The sequence below is a fragment of the Drosophila bipectinata genome, chromosome 2R, assembly GCF_030179905.1.
Source record: "Drosophila bipectinata strain 14024-0381.07 chromosome 2R, DbipHiC1v2, whole genome shotgun sequence".
Lineage (NCBI taxonomy): Eukaryota > Metazoa > Arthropoda > Insecta > Diptera > Drosophilidae > Drosophila > Drosophila bipectinata.
This window is the reverse complement of record NC_091737.1, coordinates 22560769-22582006: the sequence shown is the minus strand read 5'-3', so window position 1 is coordinate 22582006 and position 21238 is coordinate 22560769. Positions and strand designations below refer to the sequence as shown.

At 40.9% G+C, this 21238-nt stretch overlaps 1 protein-coding gene across 4 annotated transcripts in view; it reads left to right on the top strand.

Annotated features, from left to right (window-relative positions):
- Positions 1 to 7991, top strand: part of side-VIII (sidestep VIII) — a 57754-nt gene extending 49763 nt beyond the window's left edge. For all 4 annotated transcript variants that reach the window (XM_017238324.3, XM_070278825.1, XM_017238323.3 and 1 more), the window contains 3 exons: positions 2977 to 3123; positions 4993 to 5337; positions 6872 to 7991. In XM_017238324.3, coding sequence (XP_017093813.1) covers positions 2977 to 3123; positions 4993 to 5337; positions 6872 to 6982 — 603 coding nt within the window. In that variant the 3' untranslated portion in view covers positions 6983 to 7991. The remainder of the gene's footprint in view (positions 1 to 2976; positions 3124 to 4992; positions 5338 to 6871) is intronic.
- The last annotated feature ends 13247 nt before the right edge of the window (positions 7992 to 21238 follow it).

The window sequence follows — 21238 nt, the reverse complement described above, 5'->3', positions numbered from 1 at the left end:
TCGGATGAAAATTGGCCAAGATATGGACCTCGTTTGGGGCTAAAATGGATATCCTGGATTTTTGAAGGGGGTCCATCAGAAAAATTTGAAAAATCGGAATCGAAATTTTCGTTTTGAGGTTTTGATGCAGATTGAAGCAGAATCCAACTACAAATCGTTTAAGGTACTCCTCTCAGGGATCGGATGAAAATTGGCCAAGATATGGACCTCGTTTGGGGCTAAAATGGTATTCTGGATTTTTGAAGTGGGTTCAACAGAAAAATTTGAAAAATCGGAATTGAAATTTTCGTTTTGAGGTTTTGATGCAGATTGAAGCAGAATCCAACTACAAATCGTTTAAGGTACTCCTCTCAGGGATCGGATGAAAATTGGCCAAGATATGGACCTCGTTTGGGGCTAAAATGGATATCCTGGATTTTTGAAGTGGGTTCAACAGAAAAATTTGAAAAATCGGAATTGAAATTTTCGTTTTGAGGTTTTGATGCAGATTGAAGCAGAATCCAACTACAAATCGTTTAAGGTACTCCTCTCAGGGATCGGATGAAAATTGGCCAAGATATGGACCTCGTTTGGGGCTAAAATGGATATCCTGGATTTTTGAAGGGGGTCCATCAGAAAAATTTGAAAAATCGGAATCGAAATTTTCGTTTTGAGGTTTTGATGCAGATTGAAGCAGAATCCAACTACAAATCGTTTAAGGTACTCCTCTCAGGGATCGGATGAAAATTGGCCAAGATATGGACCTCGTTTGGGGCTAAAGTGGATATCCTGGATTTTTGAAGGGGGTCCATCAGAAAAATTTGAAAAATCGGAATCGAAATTTTCGTTTTGAGGTTTTAATGCAGATTGATGCAGAATCCAACTACAAATCGTTTAAGGTACTCTTCTCAGGGATCGGATGAAAATTGGCCAAGATATGGACCTCGTTTGGGGCTAAAATGGATATCCTGGATTTTTGAAGGGGTTCCATCAGAAAAATTTGAAAAATCGGAATCGAAATTTTCGTTTTGAGGTTTTGATGCAGATTGAAGCAGAATCCAACTACAAATCGTTTAAGGTACTCCTCTCAGGGATCGGATGAAAATTGGCCAAGATATGGACCTCGTTTGGGGCTAAAATGGTATTCTGGATTTTTGAAGTGGGTTCAACAGAAAAATTTGAAAAATCGGAATTGAAATTTTCGTTTTGAGGTTTTGATGCAGATTGAAGCAGAATCCAACTACAAATCGTTTAAGGTACTCCTCTCAGGGATCGGATGAAAATTGGCCAAGATATGGACCTCGTTTGGGGCTAAAGTGGATATCCTGGATTTTTGAAGGGGGTCCATCAGAAAAATTTGAAAAATCGGGATCGAAATTTTCGTTTTGAGGTTTTGATGCAGATTGAAGCAGAATCCAACTACAAATCGTTTAAGGTACTCCTCTCAGGGATCGGATGAAAATTGGCCAAGATATGGACCTCGTTTGGGGCTAAAATGGATATCCTGGATTTTTGAAGGGGGTCCATCAGAAAAATTTGAAAAATCGGAATCGAAATTTTCGTTTTGAGGTTTTGATGCAGATTGAAGCAGAATCCAACTACAAATCGTTTAAGGTACTCCTCTCAGGGATCGGATGAAAATTGGCCAAGATATGGACCTCGTTTGGGGCTAAAATGGATATCCTGGATTTTTGAAGGGGGTCCATCAGAAAAATTTGAAAAATCGGAATCGAAATTTTCGTTTTGAGGTTTTGATGCAGATTGAAGCAGAATCCAACTACAAATCGTTTAAGGTACTCCTTTCAAGGATCGGATGAAAATTGGCCAAGATATGGACCTCGTTTGGGGCTAAAATGGATATCCTGGATTTTTGAAGGGGTTCCATCCTACAAGAGGGTCAAGGGTTGTTATGATCTGAATGACAGCCTTGGAAATGCCATAAATCACATCATCTTAAGTTATCTACTGACTCTATTTTTGTTTCATCTAACGACCTACAAAAAACTCTTCACAACTAACTGCCACACCCATATTGATTGATCCTCTCAAAGTGTATTTAAGACCCTTAAAGAATATATATTCGTATAAAAAACCACCCCATATATATCAAAAGCTATCATTGAATAATGGCAAAAGTATTTCCAACAAACTAAAAAGAAAATTCCATGAAAACAAAAAACTCGTGAAGGTCGCTACGGCAACGGAAACGAAAACAAGAATATCTCTGATGGGAATAGAAGGGCATCAGCTGGAGTTGTAGTGGAAACCAACATAATTTGAAAATCATTTAAGTAGAAATTTTCTCTGAACCAACCACGCCCCGAAAAGGGAGGGAAAAAGGGCGGAGGAGGAGGCCAGTAGAAAAAGCAAAACCAAAAGCAACAGCAGCAGCTGCAGCAATATAAATTTTCCATTTGCGAATTTAATAAAAATAAGTTGCAGGCGAAACCATCGCGGCCCGAGACTCCCAGGCTCTGAGAGTCTCAGACTCCAGACTCCTGAAAGCTGAAGCAACCGCTAAGGATGCGCGCATCCTGCAGCTCCACTTCCGGTTCTTGTCCCTTCGATTGCTGGAAGCTGGAAATGCAATAAACGGCCAAGTGTGTGCCTTGCCACAAGGCGTGGCATAGGAAGGGGGTAGCCAGGGCGTTTGGTTGTTAAGGGAATGGCGTGGCAGGACGGGGCGGGGCACCAGACACATTACAAACAGGCGCCGCCTGTGGGCGTTGTCTGGCCTAAACAAACACGGCAGAAGCAGACATAAAGCTGGCAGGAACCCCTCAAGAGGTGCAGTAAATATAATTTAAGCCAGCTCAGGGCAATCGCTAGCTTTATATCCACATATGTTGGGGATAGGTGCTATAATATTAGCTTAGTTATTGAATTTTGGATAAATGTACCTTCGGAAGGTGTCACTGCCAGTCATACCTAAAGATAAAGATTCTAAAATCTAAGATACTTCTATTACTAAACTTAAAATGTTTCCCTTTTTTGCAGACTGAGCTCAGCTACAGCGAACTGGCCGCTCCGCTGGTGGGCAGCGCGGTGGGCGTCCAAAGGATGGCCCCATATTGCAGTGCGACCCTGGGCCGGCCGGGCAGACAGGCGGAACTGAAGCGGGCCGAACCGAACATCTACTCCCAGGTAAATGTGATGATGGACGATGAAATTCTGGCCGACTTGCAGGCGGCCACTGCGTCCGGCAACAGCTATGTGGCCGGAGCCGTGGTCGACAATGTGGGTGGCGTCTCCGGTCTGTACATTCCAAGCTATGCCACCAGGGTTTAGACTAATATCATTTGTTATGATTTTGTTATTTACATTTAATATTTATTTGTTGTTCAATAAAATTATTTATTTCACAGAAAAGAAACTTATAATTTATAGATTAAAGAAGTATGAATAAAATCTTTAAAGTAACATAAAAATCGAGAGCCGGAATGCAGAGAACTAGAATGCTCGCTGAACAAATATTTAACATTCATCGGCAACTAGCTCTGAATATTACACATACGCACTGTTGTCCGAGCATGTGGAGATGCAAACAAACAGGATGCTGAAAATTCAGTTTGCACAAATCGGTTTTCAAGATCCGGCAGAAATACTCTGGCCAAGAGCTTTTGAAATATGTATTTTAGAAATTAGGGGCTTCTTTTCAAGAATCTCCCCAACTAAGGCGTACAAGTGATAGATATCCGAAAGTAGAGGTGTATGCCAACAAATTTTCATCTCGACAATGCTTTTTCAAACTTTCCTGCTTGTGACAGACAAGTTATGCATGTTCCGATTATGAAAAACATTCTCTCTCGAGACTGGAGTCTGGAGACTGAAGGACTCGTTTCATGTTCATTGTTTGGCCAACTTGTTTTGATTTCACCTGATAATTAAAATGACTTGGGGTGTAGGGTCAAGTGGAGCAAATGCACTTAAACAGGGCTCAGATCGGAGCAAACAGAACACGGTCATTGGGAAAACAGTGCAAAAACAACAATTATGACCACAACATGAGCACAGTCCTGGCACAGTCCGGCCAACCATTCACCTAATGACATTGTTCGGCTTTATTGTCATTTATCGAAAAGTTTTACACAACATGCAGTTGGCTCTCAGTTTCCATACAATCTGGTCATTGCTTTTAGTTTTTCGATTTCGGTTTGGATTTAATTCTTTTTTTTTCACCCATTATTTGAATTTGTTCTTCAACAGTCATTGTTTTCTGGTTGTTTGTGGAATTTATTTCAAATATTTGAAATGTTTTGGGAAGAACAGGAGGTGTGTTGCCAAGAACTTAATTTGATTAGAATTCGCATAGCTAGAATATTCTGGTTTCGGAAGCCAAGCCAAGCGATCATTTAAAATTTACATGGCGCTAAAAATTAATCTCGTAATTAAAATCTCGTAGGGAACGGTAAGACAACACCCCAGACCCACACACACACGTTAATTACGGAAATAAGCATATAAACATGCCTCACACACTCACACACACCACACCCACTGGGCGAACAGAAACATGGCCCACCAATGAACCAATTATTGTAGTAGCTCACCGCATACCAGACCCTAGCCTGGCAACCATGTTGGCCAAATAAACGCGGCCCAAGTTGTTAACTATCAGGAACAACGCCTGGCGGGGGAAAGTGGCGAAACCGCAGGATCTGCGATGCCTGCAATATGCACGACCAACCACACTTGCATATACTATATGGTAAACAAACAGGGCCTTTAGTATCCTTTGGCCATATACAATAATATGAAATTACACAGCGAAAATCAAAAGGCCAACTGTAAGGGATATACCGAGACTACTATAAGGGATAGACCAAGAAAAGGGAAAATAATTATCACTTACTTTCCTCAATGATCACTGTTTTAAGTTGGAAACTGTTTAGGGTGTCATCTGACACCTGGCACCGGTCCTCATTGTCCCTACTCTTGACTAACCCGCAGCATATAAATCATCACATGACTAAAACTTCATTACCTACTCTCCTCCATCTATGACCGCCACAGATCGATCTGGCCCACCATCCACTGCCCATGTACTCCACGAGCCCGATGTTTGGCACGAACAGCACCATCACCGGAGTCACCATGTCACATCCATCACAATTGGCCACCTTCTCGCCGACGCCGCCGCCGCCCATCTTTGCCCACAGCGTGGTGACCACCGGCGATGGCCTCCTGCAGCCGGTAACGTGCATGGGTCTGGTGGCAACATCTTCGGCAGCGGCAGTGGGAAGCGGGAACATGCCCCTGCCCCCGCAGCATCAGCAACAGCAGCAGCTGACAGCGGCCAATGGCGGCGGAAACGGAAGCATCGTCGGCATGGGCATGAGCCTTTATGGCAGCGATGTGGTAAGTGTCAGTTTGATGTACTCCCCAGTTCCTGGGCGGCATGGATAGCCCGTGCTACTGCTGCTGCTCCTTGTTGATAGCGTCCCGGTCGTCAAGGCCACTTTCTCTTCCTTTGCTCGCCGCCTCCATCGCCTAATGTCCAAAACGTTGAAAGCATCAATATGCAAAGTGGATTTTGAGGCAAGGATTTTTGGCAACAGTGCCGGGCGAGTGAAAGGGAATGATGGTAGGATGGGGTGGCGGTAGCAGGAAACATTTATCTTTCGCCTTTAGGGCGGAGGTGGAAGTGGGCATCTTTTGTGCCCAATTTTGTTTTCGTTTTTCCCTTATAAATGGCAGCCGCTGGGGCGGAAAATGGGTTTTTGCGGTTGGCCTGATAATATTGCTTCAGTGATTGCAGTTACCGAAAGGGTATCTAAATGTATTAAATTAAGAGAGTTTTCGGATATTTAAATTTCCAAAAAAGAATGGAGTAAGCGATGAAGACCGTAAGTAAACCAAAACTGTTCAGTTTTCATTGGAAGGGAATCGAAATCGATTAGGCCATCGCGGATGGCGATGCGTCATCGATCAACAGATGGCTCAAAGTCGAACTCATCCTGGTGACAATGCAATTTTCTGGCAATCCATAACCTCTGATCCCTCGACAGACAGAGCTTTAAAACTCAAAGGACGAGCGGGAGCTGCAAGCGGTAAATGACCTCGCAATGCAGGACCAGCCACAGCCGCAGGATAATAAAAAACAAAAAATTTATATACATATATAGTGTCCTGGTAGTGGTCTCTTTTTCTGGTTGGGTCAACCATTCATTGTCTCTGTCAGTTGCCTTATAAATACGCCATTACGAATACTCTCGACGCCGCGCAGTGCGTTCGCAGGACCAGGACCTGGCCCAATGCATTGTCCCTGCTGATATTCGTTCCACAAAACAAGTGGGAAAAAAATGTAACGTTTTTACAACAATCCCATGCCAAAAGGACACTGCGGTGTGGCAACTTTTGACTCTAATGATTGCAATTATTATGACCCAAATAAGAAGAAGAAACACCAGAAGGAATAAAAGGACAAAAACCAGGAGAACAACATCATCATCAACGGCAGTAGAAATAGCAACTGAATTCAGAATGTTTTATTCCACTTCTCCGCCTCTGATGCCATTTTTTTTTTATTGTGTTTGTTTGTGTCCTTTGGGCTGGTCTGCCTTTGTTTGGCGCTGTGTTGTTGTCCTTGTTTTCCACTGGATTCCCAAAGGCGGCCAAAAGCTGACACTGTTGGCCCAAGGGAGTTGGCCAAAACACAACAAATGGCTGGGAGACTTGTTGGTTTCTTAGTGTTTTCGGTTTTTTGCCTCACTTTCTTACTTCTGATGCCAAATATTACGCATACGCAACGTTTTTTGCCGCTCCCGAGTCCTGTGGCCGGGCTGGCAGGGAATGCCAGTCCTCAAATAATGTGCGGCTCATTAATTTTAAAGCAGTCCCGTATTTAGTGCCGTACTTACAAATATTTTGTATTTTTTTTAATCGTCTTCAGGGTAAGCCACAGCTGCTAAAGACCGTGCCGGAGGAGCTGCACCACCAGCTCAACGGGGAGGATGTCCTGATCGCCCAGGACCGCAACATGGGCACAGGGACACGCTTCTGACGCTAAGCTGTCGGCCACGATGAACAACTAATCTGAAGCAGGAGCTAAAACAGGAAATGCAAATCAAAACCATAACCAAAACCAAGAGAGAACTACTAGTGGCAGAGGCCACTGATAAATCGGGGAGTAATTGGTAAACAAATTGACTATAAGTTGTATGTGATGAGGGCGCAGGATGACATTGATTTTAAAGGAGCAGAGCTGAACAGATGTAAAAGTCACCTAAGTTGACATTTTTTTTAAAAATAAAGCAAAAGGACATAATACGAGCATTCCAAATGATGGGGGATAATCCTGTAAAGAGATAACAATAAAAAAATACCGTGCATGTAAATTGTTCGAAACGAGACAGTGAAGCTGAGCATGGTAATTCCATTAGGACTTGTAAGGACACTTGTAAATTATGGAATACAATTAACATTTATAGCTATAATTACGAATAAAACTAAATTGGAAAACACTGAATTGTTAATATATTTTTAAATAACAGCTTTATGCGCCAAAAGGGGATGGAAAAGTATGGAAACTTTTAGCTAAGTAAACGAATTCATAATTGTTGTTGACTTTAGTTCGAGTAACCTAATTCTGATTACCATTTAGCTTGTAACTTGGGCATAACTAAGGCATTTAAAACATCTAAATCAAATTCATCTAGCTGTAAGCTCAAACATAGATTAGTTCAAATTGTAATTATGAGAAAATCCGAAAAAAAAAATCATAAAGAATTTAAAGAAACCTAACAGTAAGTTAACTAAATAATGAAATGATTAATAAACGACTTAAATTAGCAAATTCCAGTTTGCATTTTATACGTAAATAATAAACGAAAGATAAACAGAGGAAGGTTGGCTGAATAAAACCAGAAAATAAACTCTTTAGACGTAAGAAGTAAGAAAGAAAAGAATGCATTAACTTAATTAACTAAAAGGCTAAGCAACTGCATGTAAAATATTTAACTGAGTATTAGGCTAAAGTTAATAAATTAAATTTAATAAAATGTATGAAAGCAGAGGGCAATTGTTTCTTTGATTCTGGCCTGGCTAACTGATTCAGCACCAAACCTGATTTTCACAGACAAGGCTCTAAGGGCGTGGCTGTGTGCTCCCTTGTAGGCTGCCTTGTAGCCTTGCTAACGGTAAATATTGACAGGCCGCGTAAGCAAACAGGGCGGAAGCGGAAGTCAAGCTGAGCGACACAACCGCAGACCAGCACAAAAACAACTGACAACCTGCATTGAGTACAACACTGTGACAACAGCAACAATCCCCACAACAGCAGCAGCAACAGCAACATCAACAAAGGTAACAACTAGCAACCAAACGGCAGCAACATAAACTAACTGAAGCAGCTATACAGGACCGATACAGCGTTCAAAAATGGTCGGACCATGTAAATTTTGTATGCGAAAGCACTTAACACGGTTTTCGCTTAAGCAACGCAAACAGTCCGGAAATCGAGGTAGTATCCCCCTCTGGCACACTCAAAAGGTAAAGGAAATGGGCGGGAGTCGTAGTTATGAAAGGCCTACATGGAAAGCAAATTATGCAAATTTTGACCGCAGCACCAACACCGTCGATGACTTGTAAATTTTCAACATACTAGAGTACCTGTTTAGATTTCAAGATATAGTATGCCATAAGCATCCCTATCCCCACCACACACAAACACAAACAGTGCAATCCAAGCCTTGGCCATAGGAGCAGTGCAAATATTTGCCTGCTGCGCCCCCCAAGGAGCCGCAAGGATTTCAGATTTCAGAGATCTTAAATAGGTACGGACCACACATGTCAGGCCGCAAAACCGCACAAGGGGCCAACGTGGCGGCAGTCACGACCATTAACCCAACCGATTGAAATCAATTAATCAAAACGAACCGCATAAATTATAAATTAAACGCCTGTTTATGTTCATTTTGAGGCTGTAGCTGGAGGAATGCCAATCAAGTCCTTGCTAGACTGTGGCCATCAATCAGGAGGGGCTTTTAATAAAGCAGTTCCCCCAAAATGGCCATTCAATTGCATTCTAAATCATAAATAAATATTAAAAGTCGATTTAAATGCGATTTATCCATAGAGGTGGATAGCACCAGGACATTGAACTATTTTTGAAAATACATCCTGAAATAGGAGTCGTTTTTTTTCAATCAAATCCATCAGCCATTTGGTTTTCAAACTCCACTTTTTATGTTGTTTTTGTTAGTTTTTGATTTTTATTACCTAAATTAAAAGTTTCCACACAAAGAGTCGTTTTTGTTTGGTTTTGCATTTGCTTGGTTTTTCAGTTCTTGGCTCCGTGATGCTGGATGATGAATCGTTTCGTCACAAAAGAATTCATGTATTTATGCGACATTTGCTTTTAATTGATTGTTCGGAATGACAAACGACTTTCGGTCTACAACTGGTTTGATTTATGCCCCGCCGGGGAAGCTAATAAAACTTAACGGCTGAGTTGGGCGAAAATTAAACGAAAATTCCCGGCAATTAAGCAAGTTCTTTCTCCCCATTCGGAGGAGCCGGAAATGCAACAGAAACTTTACTGGACACTTAAGCCGCCATTAATGCAGCGATGCACTGGGTCCGCTGTCCGTTGTCTGTCACTGCAGTCGCCTGATTTATAAGCCAACACTTACAACCCAGCGGACAAGGATCTGCCGGACGAGGATGCGTACTACATACGAGGACGCGAATGGGCGTCCTGACCGCACCAACATTTTCTTACCACTGATTTATTTACATTTAAGCAATTTCGTCGCCATCGTTGTGAAGTTTCCAGACGGAAATTCGCAGCATTGCATCCGGAAATTGGCAACAAAAAGAAGGGTGCATCTCTCCCACCCCACATCCTTTCCACCATTTTTCGGCTTTCATGCGATTCTGCCCCCATTTTGGCCGTAACACGAGGGCTCCGAGAAGATTAATGCCGGCGCTTTTATTGTTTGGTCAGTCGCGTGACCATTTTGTGCAATTTATATCGTAAATAAAAGTGACGAAGAAAATAAAGAATACTTTTGCCGTGGCTGCGGCTGAGGGTTCATGTAAATAAACCGTCTGTAAAGTGAACTCTGAACTTTCACAATCATACATATTTCTGCAAACTCAAGGCGGAATTAAATGGAAAAGAAATTCCTCATTGATGTGTTCGCCAAGCCCAAGTTGCTTACAAATTTTCCCCAAACAACCCGCCATTCAAAAGCGGAATCGAAATGCCACTGGCAGCCACTAAGATGTTGGCCTATAATAACCAACAAATCTAGGCAAATTTTAGGTAAACATAAGGCGGCACCTATTGCCACAAAAATTCCTCAGAGTGGGTGTGAGTGTGTGCTCTATGAGGAAAGAACAACACATTTGAAGGTTAAATAAATTGCTGGATCCAAGCATATGCCCGGGGGCCATAAATATTTTGGATACGGAAACCGGCAAACAAAAAAGGGTTTAAACGGCAAGCGTTGGCGGAGGGATGGGGATAGGAAAAGGGTAACAAATGCGTGTATCCATTTACATAGAAAGTACCTGGCGACGCACATTTCCTGCCTTTCACCGGATCCAGCCGGATTCCCGCCTCCGGTTAATATGGCGGCGTCAAAACAACATTAAACACGAGGCCTGGTAACCGAGAACCGGCAACCGGAAGTGTATATAAAAAGGGGAAAAGCACACGCACACGTACACCCACACGCACTCTCGAACACGGTGCGTATACGCAATAAACATAAAAATTTTGAACAGCGACAAGACGGCGGGGAGCTTCTCCTCCTGCTCCGCCTCCAGCACTGATTTCCCTTTTGGACGTTCACCTTTCTTTATGCGATGGCCCCCCCAGAGGTTGCAAATTATTTTTTTAGTACTTTATTCAATGCGCATTAGGCGCGTTACCCGTCAGACCCAAAAATTTCCCTCATAAAGAAGAGAATATGGAGCGTGAGCTTCTGATTTCCAGAAAAAGGTAAAAAACTACCAACTTGTGCGGGTTGGCACTTCATTTATCTGGCATTTTTTACAACTCAACGTTTCGGCAATGATTATGAAATGGAGTTGGCCGGTGATTTGTCAAGAAACCACGTATGCGAATTAAAATTAAATAATTAAATGCCATTTCGATTTGAATGTTTTCTCATCATTCCAATGAATATGCCGACATAATTAGATATGAAAAATAGATTGGCTATCTGTTTTCATTATTGTTTGTTCAAGTTTTTCAAATACTTTGTGAACTAATTAAAATATTGAATGCCTAAGCCCTAATTGAGCCGCCACATCCCGCCACTGGGTACAGTGAGTGATAAAGTTTCGACCGCATTTATTTGTGGGCTCATATCAAGTGGCTAATTGGTAGAACTGTTAAATGCATAAATGATTCTTTTTTTCGCATTCTCATTATGTTGATTGAATGTTTTGTTCATCAAACCACTGGATTTACCGAAAACCAATCCTACATGCAATGCAAATTACAACTTTTTGTGCTGCCACATATATAAACTAATAAACAAAACATTTATGAATTTTATCGAATTTGCCGTTTGTGCACGTTTGTAATTCGGTTTATTAAAAAGGGCTTCATAGATAATTAATAAATTGCGCATCATTTGCAAATTGCATCTGACAGGATCACGCTTGGCCAGATAGAAAAGAGTTTTTTTTATATTTAAAAGCATATATAATATTTACCAACCAGATGTCAGACCACAGTGGTCGATTTGGTAAATCGAAATGATTACATTGACATTTATATGATTGCATTTAAATTTTAGTTTTAATTTATATTTAATTATGTTGCGTTAAGCCACCCCCCTCTATATGATGGAGAAATAATTTTTAAATTTATGCAAAAACTTACTTAAAATGTCAGTAAAGTATTCCCTAAAAAATCGGCTTAAATTCGAACCGAAAGTTTATAAGAAACCTCTAATTGCTTCTTGATTTTGTCTTGGTGAAAAATTCCTGGCATCAGCTACGTAAACTAAATTGCTTCAGGACTCGTGCACATGCCTACTATTTGGTGGAGGCAAAGTTTTCGGCAAATAACAAAATTAACCCCAAAGTGCCTGCGAGGCAGGCAGCCAGTCGAGTGTTAACTTCACCTGTGTGTGCGTCTGCTTTGTAAAGTTGACTACGCTAATATGTCACTTTGTCGTGGGCAAAGTTAACGTTGCACTCACCGATCCAGCCATACATACATACATATATGTATACTATATCCTTGCACTTTGGTCTCGCACTCAACTGAGTTTTAAGCTGGCTGCATACATGTATAAGTCAGTGTGAAACCAAAAACCGGAGCTGAAAAAGGGGAAGTGGCGGGGCAGAGCGGTTGCCAACAGACACTATGTGGTTGTTAGCCCAATCTTCCAACTCTCTTGGCCATTAAATTTACAGTAACACAAATTGTCGCTAGCCCGAAAGAGGCGACCAGGTAAAAAGTGGCGTCTCTAAAAAGCTCTTCAGCTCAAAGACAACAAATAAATTGAATTGGAAAACCAGACAAGATGCGACGACATGAGCTGAAAAAACATTTTAAAAAAATATATTATCGAGGTGACTTGTACTTGTCACTAACGAGCGCTTTAAAAGGAGGTCTTTTTAGTTACAGAAATACCTTACAAATCGAACTTACTATCATAGACAATTTTAAAAAAAATATTTAAAGTATTTTTTCTATCTTTTTCATTTAATTACCAAAGAAATAATCATTTAAAAAACTAACAAACTTACACAGGAGAATGCAATTTCAAGTGTGATCCTTTGGGGTGTAAAATAGTTTTGGGCCAATCAACTGCAACTGCAACTGAAGACCCAGAGCCAGGCTAAATTACTTTGCAAGCCTTTAAAATGCAAGCAGCGGTTTGTTTATTTATTTTACATACTTTTTCACACTCACCTACATACACACACATGGCAGACACACACACACCTGGTTGTAGACACACCTGGGCATACATACATACTTCTGGCACCTTTTTGATTATAATTTACGACTAAATGTTGTTGCTTTTGGTGGCAGGAAAATTCGTAAACTTTTCCAGAGAAATTTTGTGCTGAGAGAAAAGGGGAAATGGAAGTGGATGTGGATGTGGAATAACTTCTTCATATTGCAAACACATTTACTCAGCAGTTCTTGCAACTGCCAAAAGGTGAGTGTGTATATATGTGTGAGTGTGTAAGAGTGTGCGTGAGTATCTGTGTGTTAAAAGTTACTTTTAAAAGGCAAGCAAAAAGTTGCCTTTCCTGGCTTTCGGTTTGCTTTTATTTTTCGGCAGACCCAACCGCATTCTACTCCTCCACCAAAAATTCTCAGCTCTCCCTCTCAACTTTTGCTACATTTTATTAGAATTTAAAATACATGCAGACGCCATAAATTTTATGAGTTGATGCGACAAGCGAAAGTTGCAGCAAAGTTGTTTGCCGTGCAGCTACTGCTGCCGCTCCTTCTGCTGCTGCTGCTGCTTCTGATTCTGGTGCTGCAACCTTAAATGCGCCTGATGCCGGGCTGTGCATAATTTATGCTCATTAAGCGCAAATGCAATGCTGACCCACATAGGCAATTGACTGCACTTACAGTAGCCTGCATACCCAGTACCCACTATACAGTACTGCCACACTACCTAGAATTTTCAACCAACGAAGAAGGAGGAAAGGCTGCCTGGCTGGGCAAACGGATTCACGCTGGAATAAATGCCTTTTACTGTTTCGGTATGCAAACTTTTTCGCACTCAAACTGCAGTAGCACAAGCTGCAGTAGTCTCTACACGGAAATTAAAGTAGTTATATAAAAATATGTGTTATTAGTTGGTAGTTAATAAAAGAAATATTTACAAGGTTTTTGGTTTAAAATTTGAAACACATAGTTTTGGAAATAAAACGATTATGAACAGAAAAACTTAAAGATATAATTTTACTAAAATTGTATAAGACTAGGGACCAATATATCAACAAAATATTGGTAAAAATATATAAATAAACTATACGTGCCTCAATAGCCACATAATCGTATTTATTTAGAAAAAGAAAGTACATTTTCTGAACTGGAATCCAATTTGGTACAACTTTTTAAACTACATTTAACTTAGACTTTAACAAAAAAATATATTATAAGGGTTATTCTTTCAAAAAGGACTATGTTTTCCCTAGGAACTCCTGTGAAATTGCTCAAAAAAAACCTAATTTTGATAATTATTTTTTTAACTGCATAATGAAACTGTAACTTTCACACATTTTCGTTTGCTGGCGCTCGTCTTCTGGCCTTTTGGCTGGTTGCACATTTGAATGCCTCAAATTGTTTGCTGTTTTGTTGCCTGGCTTGCATTGTTTGAGAGCCGAAGGACAAAAAAGAAAGCAGCAATTTTTTTTTTGGTTGAGACCCCGCCCCTTTCTCCTTTCTCTTTGCCCCTTTCTCTTTTTCTTGGCTTCGTCTATTTTTGTTATATTTTTGTCACAGGCAAAAAGAGCGGAAGAGGAGCTGCGACCCGACTGGAATGAATTGCAATGCAATTTTGAGGCTCGCTCCTGCCGCCATAGCAACGAATTGAATTTGGTTGGAAACAGAGTGGGTTAAGAGGAGCTGAAGGGCTAAAAGGGAGGGTGGGTCCGGGCCTTGTTTTGGCTGCCTACCAGCCTGCCAGGCAGTCGTCAGTCAGATGGGGAACTTTTGTTGCGGCCTGGCGCCAAGCCAAAACGGAAGTTTGGTGTTAGAAATCGAGCTGCAGACGACTCCGAAAAGTTCCCACTCTACGTTCCACCATATCCTTGCCCATCCTGGCCACCCTTTTCCGCCCGCATCTGTTTCGAAATGCCTGCCATATGCATGGAGGCTGCCGAAATGGCAGATGTAATGAATTTTCAGGGCAATTCTTTGCTAATTTTCCAAGTAACAGCGGAAAACAGCCACCCCGGCCCCAGCCCCGGCCCCGGAAGGAACTTTTTCTACTCGCTTTCGGTTAAGTTATTAACATGACTTTATTAACACTCAATTTGCGGTCATTGGCGAAGTGGTGCAAGGATGCAGAGAGGATGGTGCAGAGTGGCAGGGTGCGGGTTGCAGTTGCAATTCCATTTTATTTGCACACAAACTGGAAAAAAGCAGAGCTCAGTACCACCAATGCCAATGGGGCTGCAAAAAGCCATTTAAAGCACGCAAAGAGTACCAAAGAACCCCCACAACAACAACAAAAAAAAAAAAAAATAGTGAAAAATGTTTAAAATTATAGACATGCCGGCATTTGTTTAAATAACTCTACCCCCTGCTGCCACCCCACCCTGGCACTCGCCCTGATTCCAAGCTCCTTTCATCAATCCCTGAAAGACCGCAGAAAATTGGCCACCAAACACCGTTGAAAATTCCGACCTCAGACAGGCGAGCGGGCGGACTCCGTCTCTCTCTATTGCCTACTTCCTGTCTCTTGCGCCCACTCCGGCCCCCTCGATGCATTTTTGTTGCTGCTTTTGTTGGCGGTTTTGGAGGTGCCACTCCAGCTGCAGCTGGTGAAACTGATGCTGCTGTTTTTGTTTTGCAACAGCTCCTGTCCGGTGGTTTGCTGCTGCCACGGCTGCTACTCCTGCTGCGGATGGTGCTGCTTCTGCATCGCAGTGGCTGCTTTTTTTCAGTTTTTAACGACATTCAGTTTGCGGCTGACATCGTCGACGGTTAATCTCGCATGGAATATGTGGCCATTGAGGTAACATCTGTTATGCGGCTCTGATACGGCAAATTCCGAGGGTTAAATGGGACAGATTATTCTTATAACCAATGTGATGGCCGTATCAGTTAATAAAATAAGTAAAATAATCTTACTAAAAAATAAATAATTGAAATGTTTTTATCTAAAAATCATTACATTACTCTTTCCTTTTTTTTGTAAATGGTTTTCTTCTCAGTTTTCTCACGTCCCCTGGGAGAAGTTTTCCGCTTTGAATTTCCCTTCTTTTGAGCATTTTCAATTCAATTTTCACGTTAATTACACAGAGTTGGCCCAAGCAGCAGCAACAGCAGCAGCAGCAGAGTTTCCAGCTTCTGCCTGGGAAAAATAACACAAAAATGTTGCTTGAAGTTGGCACTTAAGTCAGCCAACAACAATCAACCAGGCAGGGCACCTGTCCACAAAAACCTGCCCCAACCTCCTCCAGAGAAACCACTTAACCACCCAAAAAGGGGGATGGCATCACCCATACCGGTCACAGCATCAATGCTTTGTCCATTCATTTCGGAATTTTGAGTGCCTAAAAGGCATCAAAGCAGCGCAGAAAACTACAGAAAACTAATTGCAACTACACAAACAGAAGAATACACAACAAACCAGCAACAATTATATACAAAATTGAGGCTAAAAAACTTTATTAATTGCAAAAATTTCCTCATTCTCTCCCCGCTGCCAGAGTTTTGTAAAATAGTTGAAATTGAGACAGAGGCGAAAAAGGGGTAATGAGGGGTCCGTTTGCGTTAAGAGGTGGAAAAAGTTGCCAACTTCATTTACAGCGTTTGGGTCGCTTTTTTGCATCACCATCAGCATCCAGCCATCTACCATCCATCTAGCCCCTGCCTCCGTGAAACCCCCACAAGTTCCCCAAGATCGTTCCGGCATTGTTGCTCGCACCTACTTAACTTTTAATTAAAGCAAACAAAAGCCAAGGCGGTGCAAAAAACGAGGGCGGGGAACGATGGCGATGCTGTTGGCGTTTGCCGAGTGGAGTTTGAGAAATATCAAATGACGGAAAGTGGCAAAAACCGTAAAACGAAACGTGCAAATAAAATGTTGACTGTTGTAACAAAAGCTGTCTAAATTAAATGAGGCCATCAAATCAAAATAACACAAAACAAAAAAAAAACACGAAAAAATAAAAACAAAAGCTCCAACAAACGAAGACACCATGGATATATAGTGCAGACCCTGGACTGGGTCCATTGTCTCCTTTGAGCTTTTGCCTTTGATGTTTCGTCTCATTTCCCAACTTCAATTCTTCGACTTTGTGTCGGCAATTTGCATATCATGATATCAGCTTAAACCTTCGCTTTGTTAGCTTCTTACACAGTTTTTTGCGTAAATTTAAATGAGTTCTCATTAAAAGCCCCACACCCCGACTGTCTGGCTGATAAGTATTCTACAATCAATTTAAATATTGACCCGAGTCAAGAGACAGAGATACAATTAAGGCCGATGGATGATAATAACAATGCATCAAAGTAAACAATGTTTTAATAAATATTTCATGAATCGTAAACAATAATCCACAAAAAAAAAGCAAAACCATTAAATGCCGCTTATTGATCCTTTGTTTTGTGTTTTGCGGAGTAGCCAAGCAATTAAGCTTGGCAAATAAATTTATTTATTAATTGATTAACAACAAAATACAAAAAAAACGCGAAAAAAGCCATCTTCAAATGAAAGCCCATCCATAAATGAAAATTACAATTATTAAATTTTATAATAATGCATCCAATTACGAACTAATAAGTGATACTATTATGGCCTACAGTCCTAATAAGTTAGGCAGCAACCACAAAAAACGAAACAAAGAACTTTAAATTATTTAAATAGATTAATAATTAAATGCAAAATAATAAATAGCTGTTCAGGGAAAAATTAAAAACATAAATGCCATAAATAGCTGTTGAAATTATAAGCATGGAAGTAATTTCTTTGATTATTTAAATTACTAATTACTCATACGCCACGTTGGCCAAACACGCCCAAAATTAGTCTGAAAGTCCTAAGCCCAAGTATCGTGTTTGGATCTCATGAAGTTCAAATTTTGTTGATTTTTTCACCTTATATACGAATTGTAGAGCAAGACAGAGGTGCGTGGGTGAGACAGAAAGAGATAGGAAGAGTCACGGCCGCAGTGCATGGAAATTAAATGGCGTGCCATTTCCGTGTCGTGACTGTCATTTCCGTTTCCTGTATTTATACAAATCACAAAGTAAGCCAAAAATACATGCCGAGCACGCAGAACCCAAAACTGTGCGATTGTTGTATGTAGGTTGTATGTAGTTGTTCTTTGGTCCCTCGCTTTTATGGCTTTATGGCGAAAAGTTGGAAAAAATATCACCAAACGTAAAACTTTAAAAGTCTTTTTGGGGAGAGTGAACACGAAACTTGAAACGAAATGAAATAAAATCAAATCATTTACAGGAAGGGAGAGAGAAAATTTAAAATTTAAGGCTAAAGGATGCCAAATTTTGCAAGGAAAAAATCTTACAAATAATATTTTAATGTTAATCATAATTTAAAGATGATTTTTATTAAAAACTCGTGTAATTTTGAGTGTAAGCACAAATCCCCATAAGAACGTCTCAAACAAAGCCATCACGCTTATATAAAAAGCGCACCGCTTAATTAAATTGTTTTGCGGGAATTAAAATGCCAAAAAAAAATGAAATAAAAGGGGAAAATGAAAAAGAAATGAAAACTTGAGCTGTCGGGGGCGTATGCGGGTCAGAAAAGTGTCGCGAAAAGGGCGCGTAAAATAGACAGGCGAGCGGGAAGGACTCTGCGCGACAGAATAAACGAGAAAAAAAGAGAATGAAAGAGGTCAAAGGCCATATAGAAATCTCCATTGTGATGGCTTGGGATTAGCTTGTGACTTTCGAGCGAATTGTAAGCGTGTCAGAGCGTGGCACAAGGATTAAACGAAAGGATTATAACAACTCAAGTGGGGTCAGTGAGCATTACATCTCAATAAATGCCGACATATTTGTGTTCAAAAATGGTTGTGTATTATAATTCCAATGGAATCTAAGCTAAGCTGAAGCTAGAATACAAAGTAAATTAAGTTAAATTAAGGTGCTTACGTGTATTTTAGCGATATTAAGCCATTAATTGCATTGACAGCATTATGAAATCTTTGCTCTCAATGCTAAACTGACAGCTCCGATAAATACCCATCGGGCCTCGGGTGGCCAAAGGACCCACACACATGTTATAGCCATGGCTGACACTGATGTTATCCCCTTTGTGTGGTTGTATATGGGTTGGTATATGTGTTGCAGGTTGCTGCTGTCACATGTTGCTGCGCACATGCGATTGCAATTAAGTTAGCAAGAGTGTTACACTCAAGCAATTATATCAGATGTTGTGGATTTTTTTATTTAAATTGAAGAGTTTATTTCAGCAAAATGTTAATTAAAGACTTCAAATGTCTTATTTTCAATATATATTTTAAGTATTTCATTAATAAGGAGCACTAAAAAAAAGTATATTCCCTTAAAAATTTCAAAAATAATATCGGTAAGCTATGGGTTTGCTTTTAAAGTTTGCCTCAACAATCTGAAACATTTCTGGAATTCTCCTCTGGGACCATCGATTGCCACGAATGCCATTTGCGAAACGCATTGTCTTGTCGTGTCTTTGTTGCAGCACAGTCTTTGATTGAATTAAATGGCTTCGCCTTGCGGTTGGCCCAGGTCCTGCGGCTGTTAGTCATGTCCCGTCGACATGTCCTGCTGCTGCATTTCCTATCCCCCCTTGGGCCACCACTGCGTATGAGCAATGGCTGACCAGAACTTATTGGCCAGTATTGGGTATGAAGAGAAGGCGTGCCAGGGCCATACCACAAAACCACAAAAAAATTTAAGAAAAAAATATATATATACAAATAAAGACAAAAAAAAGAAGCAAGCAAGCAGTGCCAGGCCGTATAAAAATTGTTAAATGCCAAAAGCATCAGCGGGAAAATCCCAAACGAATATACAACAACTTGCACCTCTATCGAATGCGGCAGCAATTTGGCGCAGATATTGTTTAATTTATTGCATTTTACAGCACTTCGTTTCGTTTCTTTTTTATTTCGTTGTCTTTTTTGGTTTTTTGTGTCATTTTTTTTTTGTGTGTGTGTGGCATCAATGGCAAACAATAAAGCAAGGAAGTGGAACCAACGGCGAGGTCAAAGGGCTGCCCGTTTCGCGGCTGGCAGTTTAAGCCTTTTGACAAAAGCATTTTCCGCCCAGTTGGGGGCACTGGCAGCACCAGTGGCAGTGGCAGAATGTCCGTCCTGGTCGAGTCGTTGCCGAGCTCAGTGCCCTGAGTCCTGATGCTGATGCTGATGCAGCTGAGCTGGCCAGGCCACGCCGGAGCTGTTTGAATTTTTATGAAACTGACAATACGACATCGATCATTGGGGCTTCACAGCACGCCGAACCCAACGACCCAATCCAGCTGCAGGACAGCCCGGATGCAGGACACTGTCAGCATTTACCGCAGCCGCCCCACAGAAGGACATTCGTTATTGTTTTTTATTTCGATTTCGGGCAATTTTTTTCCCACCCATTTTTTATTTCGCATCGGGTGCTCTGGTTTTTTTTTTTTGCCGGCTAGCCTGCCAATGCAGTTATATGGCCATAGTAATTATTCGCACTCGCTGCAGTTACGTTTTGTTATCCTGTGTGTGTGATTTTTTGTTGTGCCTTTTCAAGTTGCACTTAATGTTGATTTCCGTTGGTTTATTTGGTAATATTGTTGGTTAAACTAGACGTAAATGGTTTAACGTATACACATTATTCGCAAGCACATTTTTCGAGGCATATGTATTTGTGATTTATTGAGTGCTCTCTCTTAGCCAGTGGCTGACAGGATTTATTGCTCTCTTAGCGCGGCCACTCTGTCATAATCCAGTAACAAGCACACAAAGCAAAAGCTCAATGGAGCGGCTCATTAAGTTGATTGAACGCACGAATGTATGCTATACTTATATGCTAATTTAAAGCTGACGCTCGAAAAGCGAAAACAACAAACAACAACAGAAACTTGATGGGTGGAGAAACACACTCACAGTCAGTGAGAGTGCAAAGGGCAAGCCATCAAAGAAATTCAGGACCTCGAAGGCTGCCTAACACACACACACACACATGCACACAGTCCAACACATGCATATTCAATTGGACAAGTGCGTGTAATTGACCCAAATTGTGATGAAATTGCGCCAAAGGAGCACTTTGAGTAAATGTGAGTTTGTTGTGAGGGTGTTTCCAATTCAAAGATGAAGAAATCTTTAAAAAACACTAAGGAGAAAAAAAAAAATTAAAGATTAGAAAGCCATTTAATATTAGAATATTATAAAGAACTTACCCTCCTGTTTATCTAAAATATGAATACAAATATAATCCAATCTCTGCTGCATTTATTTCATAAGTCTCTGCCTTATTGATGGCATTCCGAGCAGTTGCTTGGCCAATAATGACATTTGCTAATCTTTGACTGCGAATCGGGGACAAAGGACTTTTGTTGGAAAAGTGGACTTTAATAATATTACAAAAGTTTAAAGCAAGCAG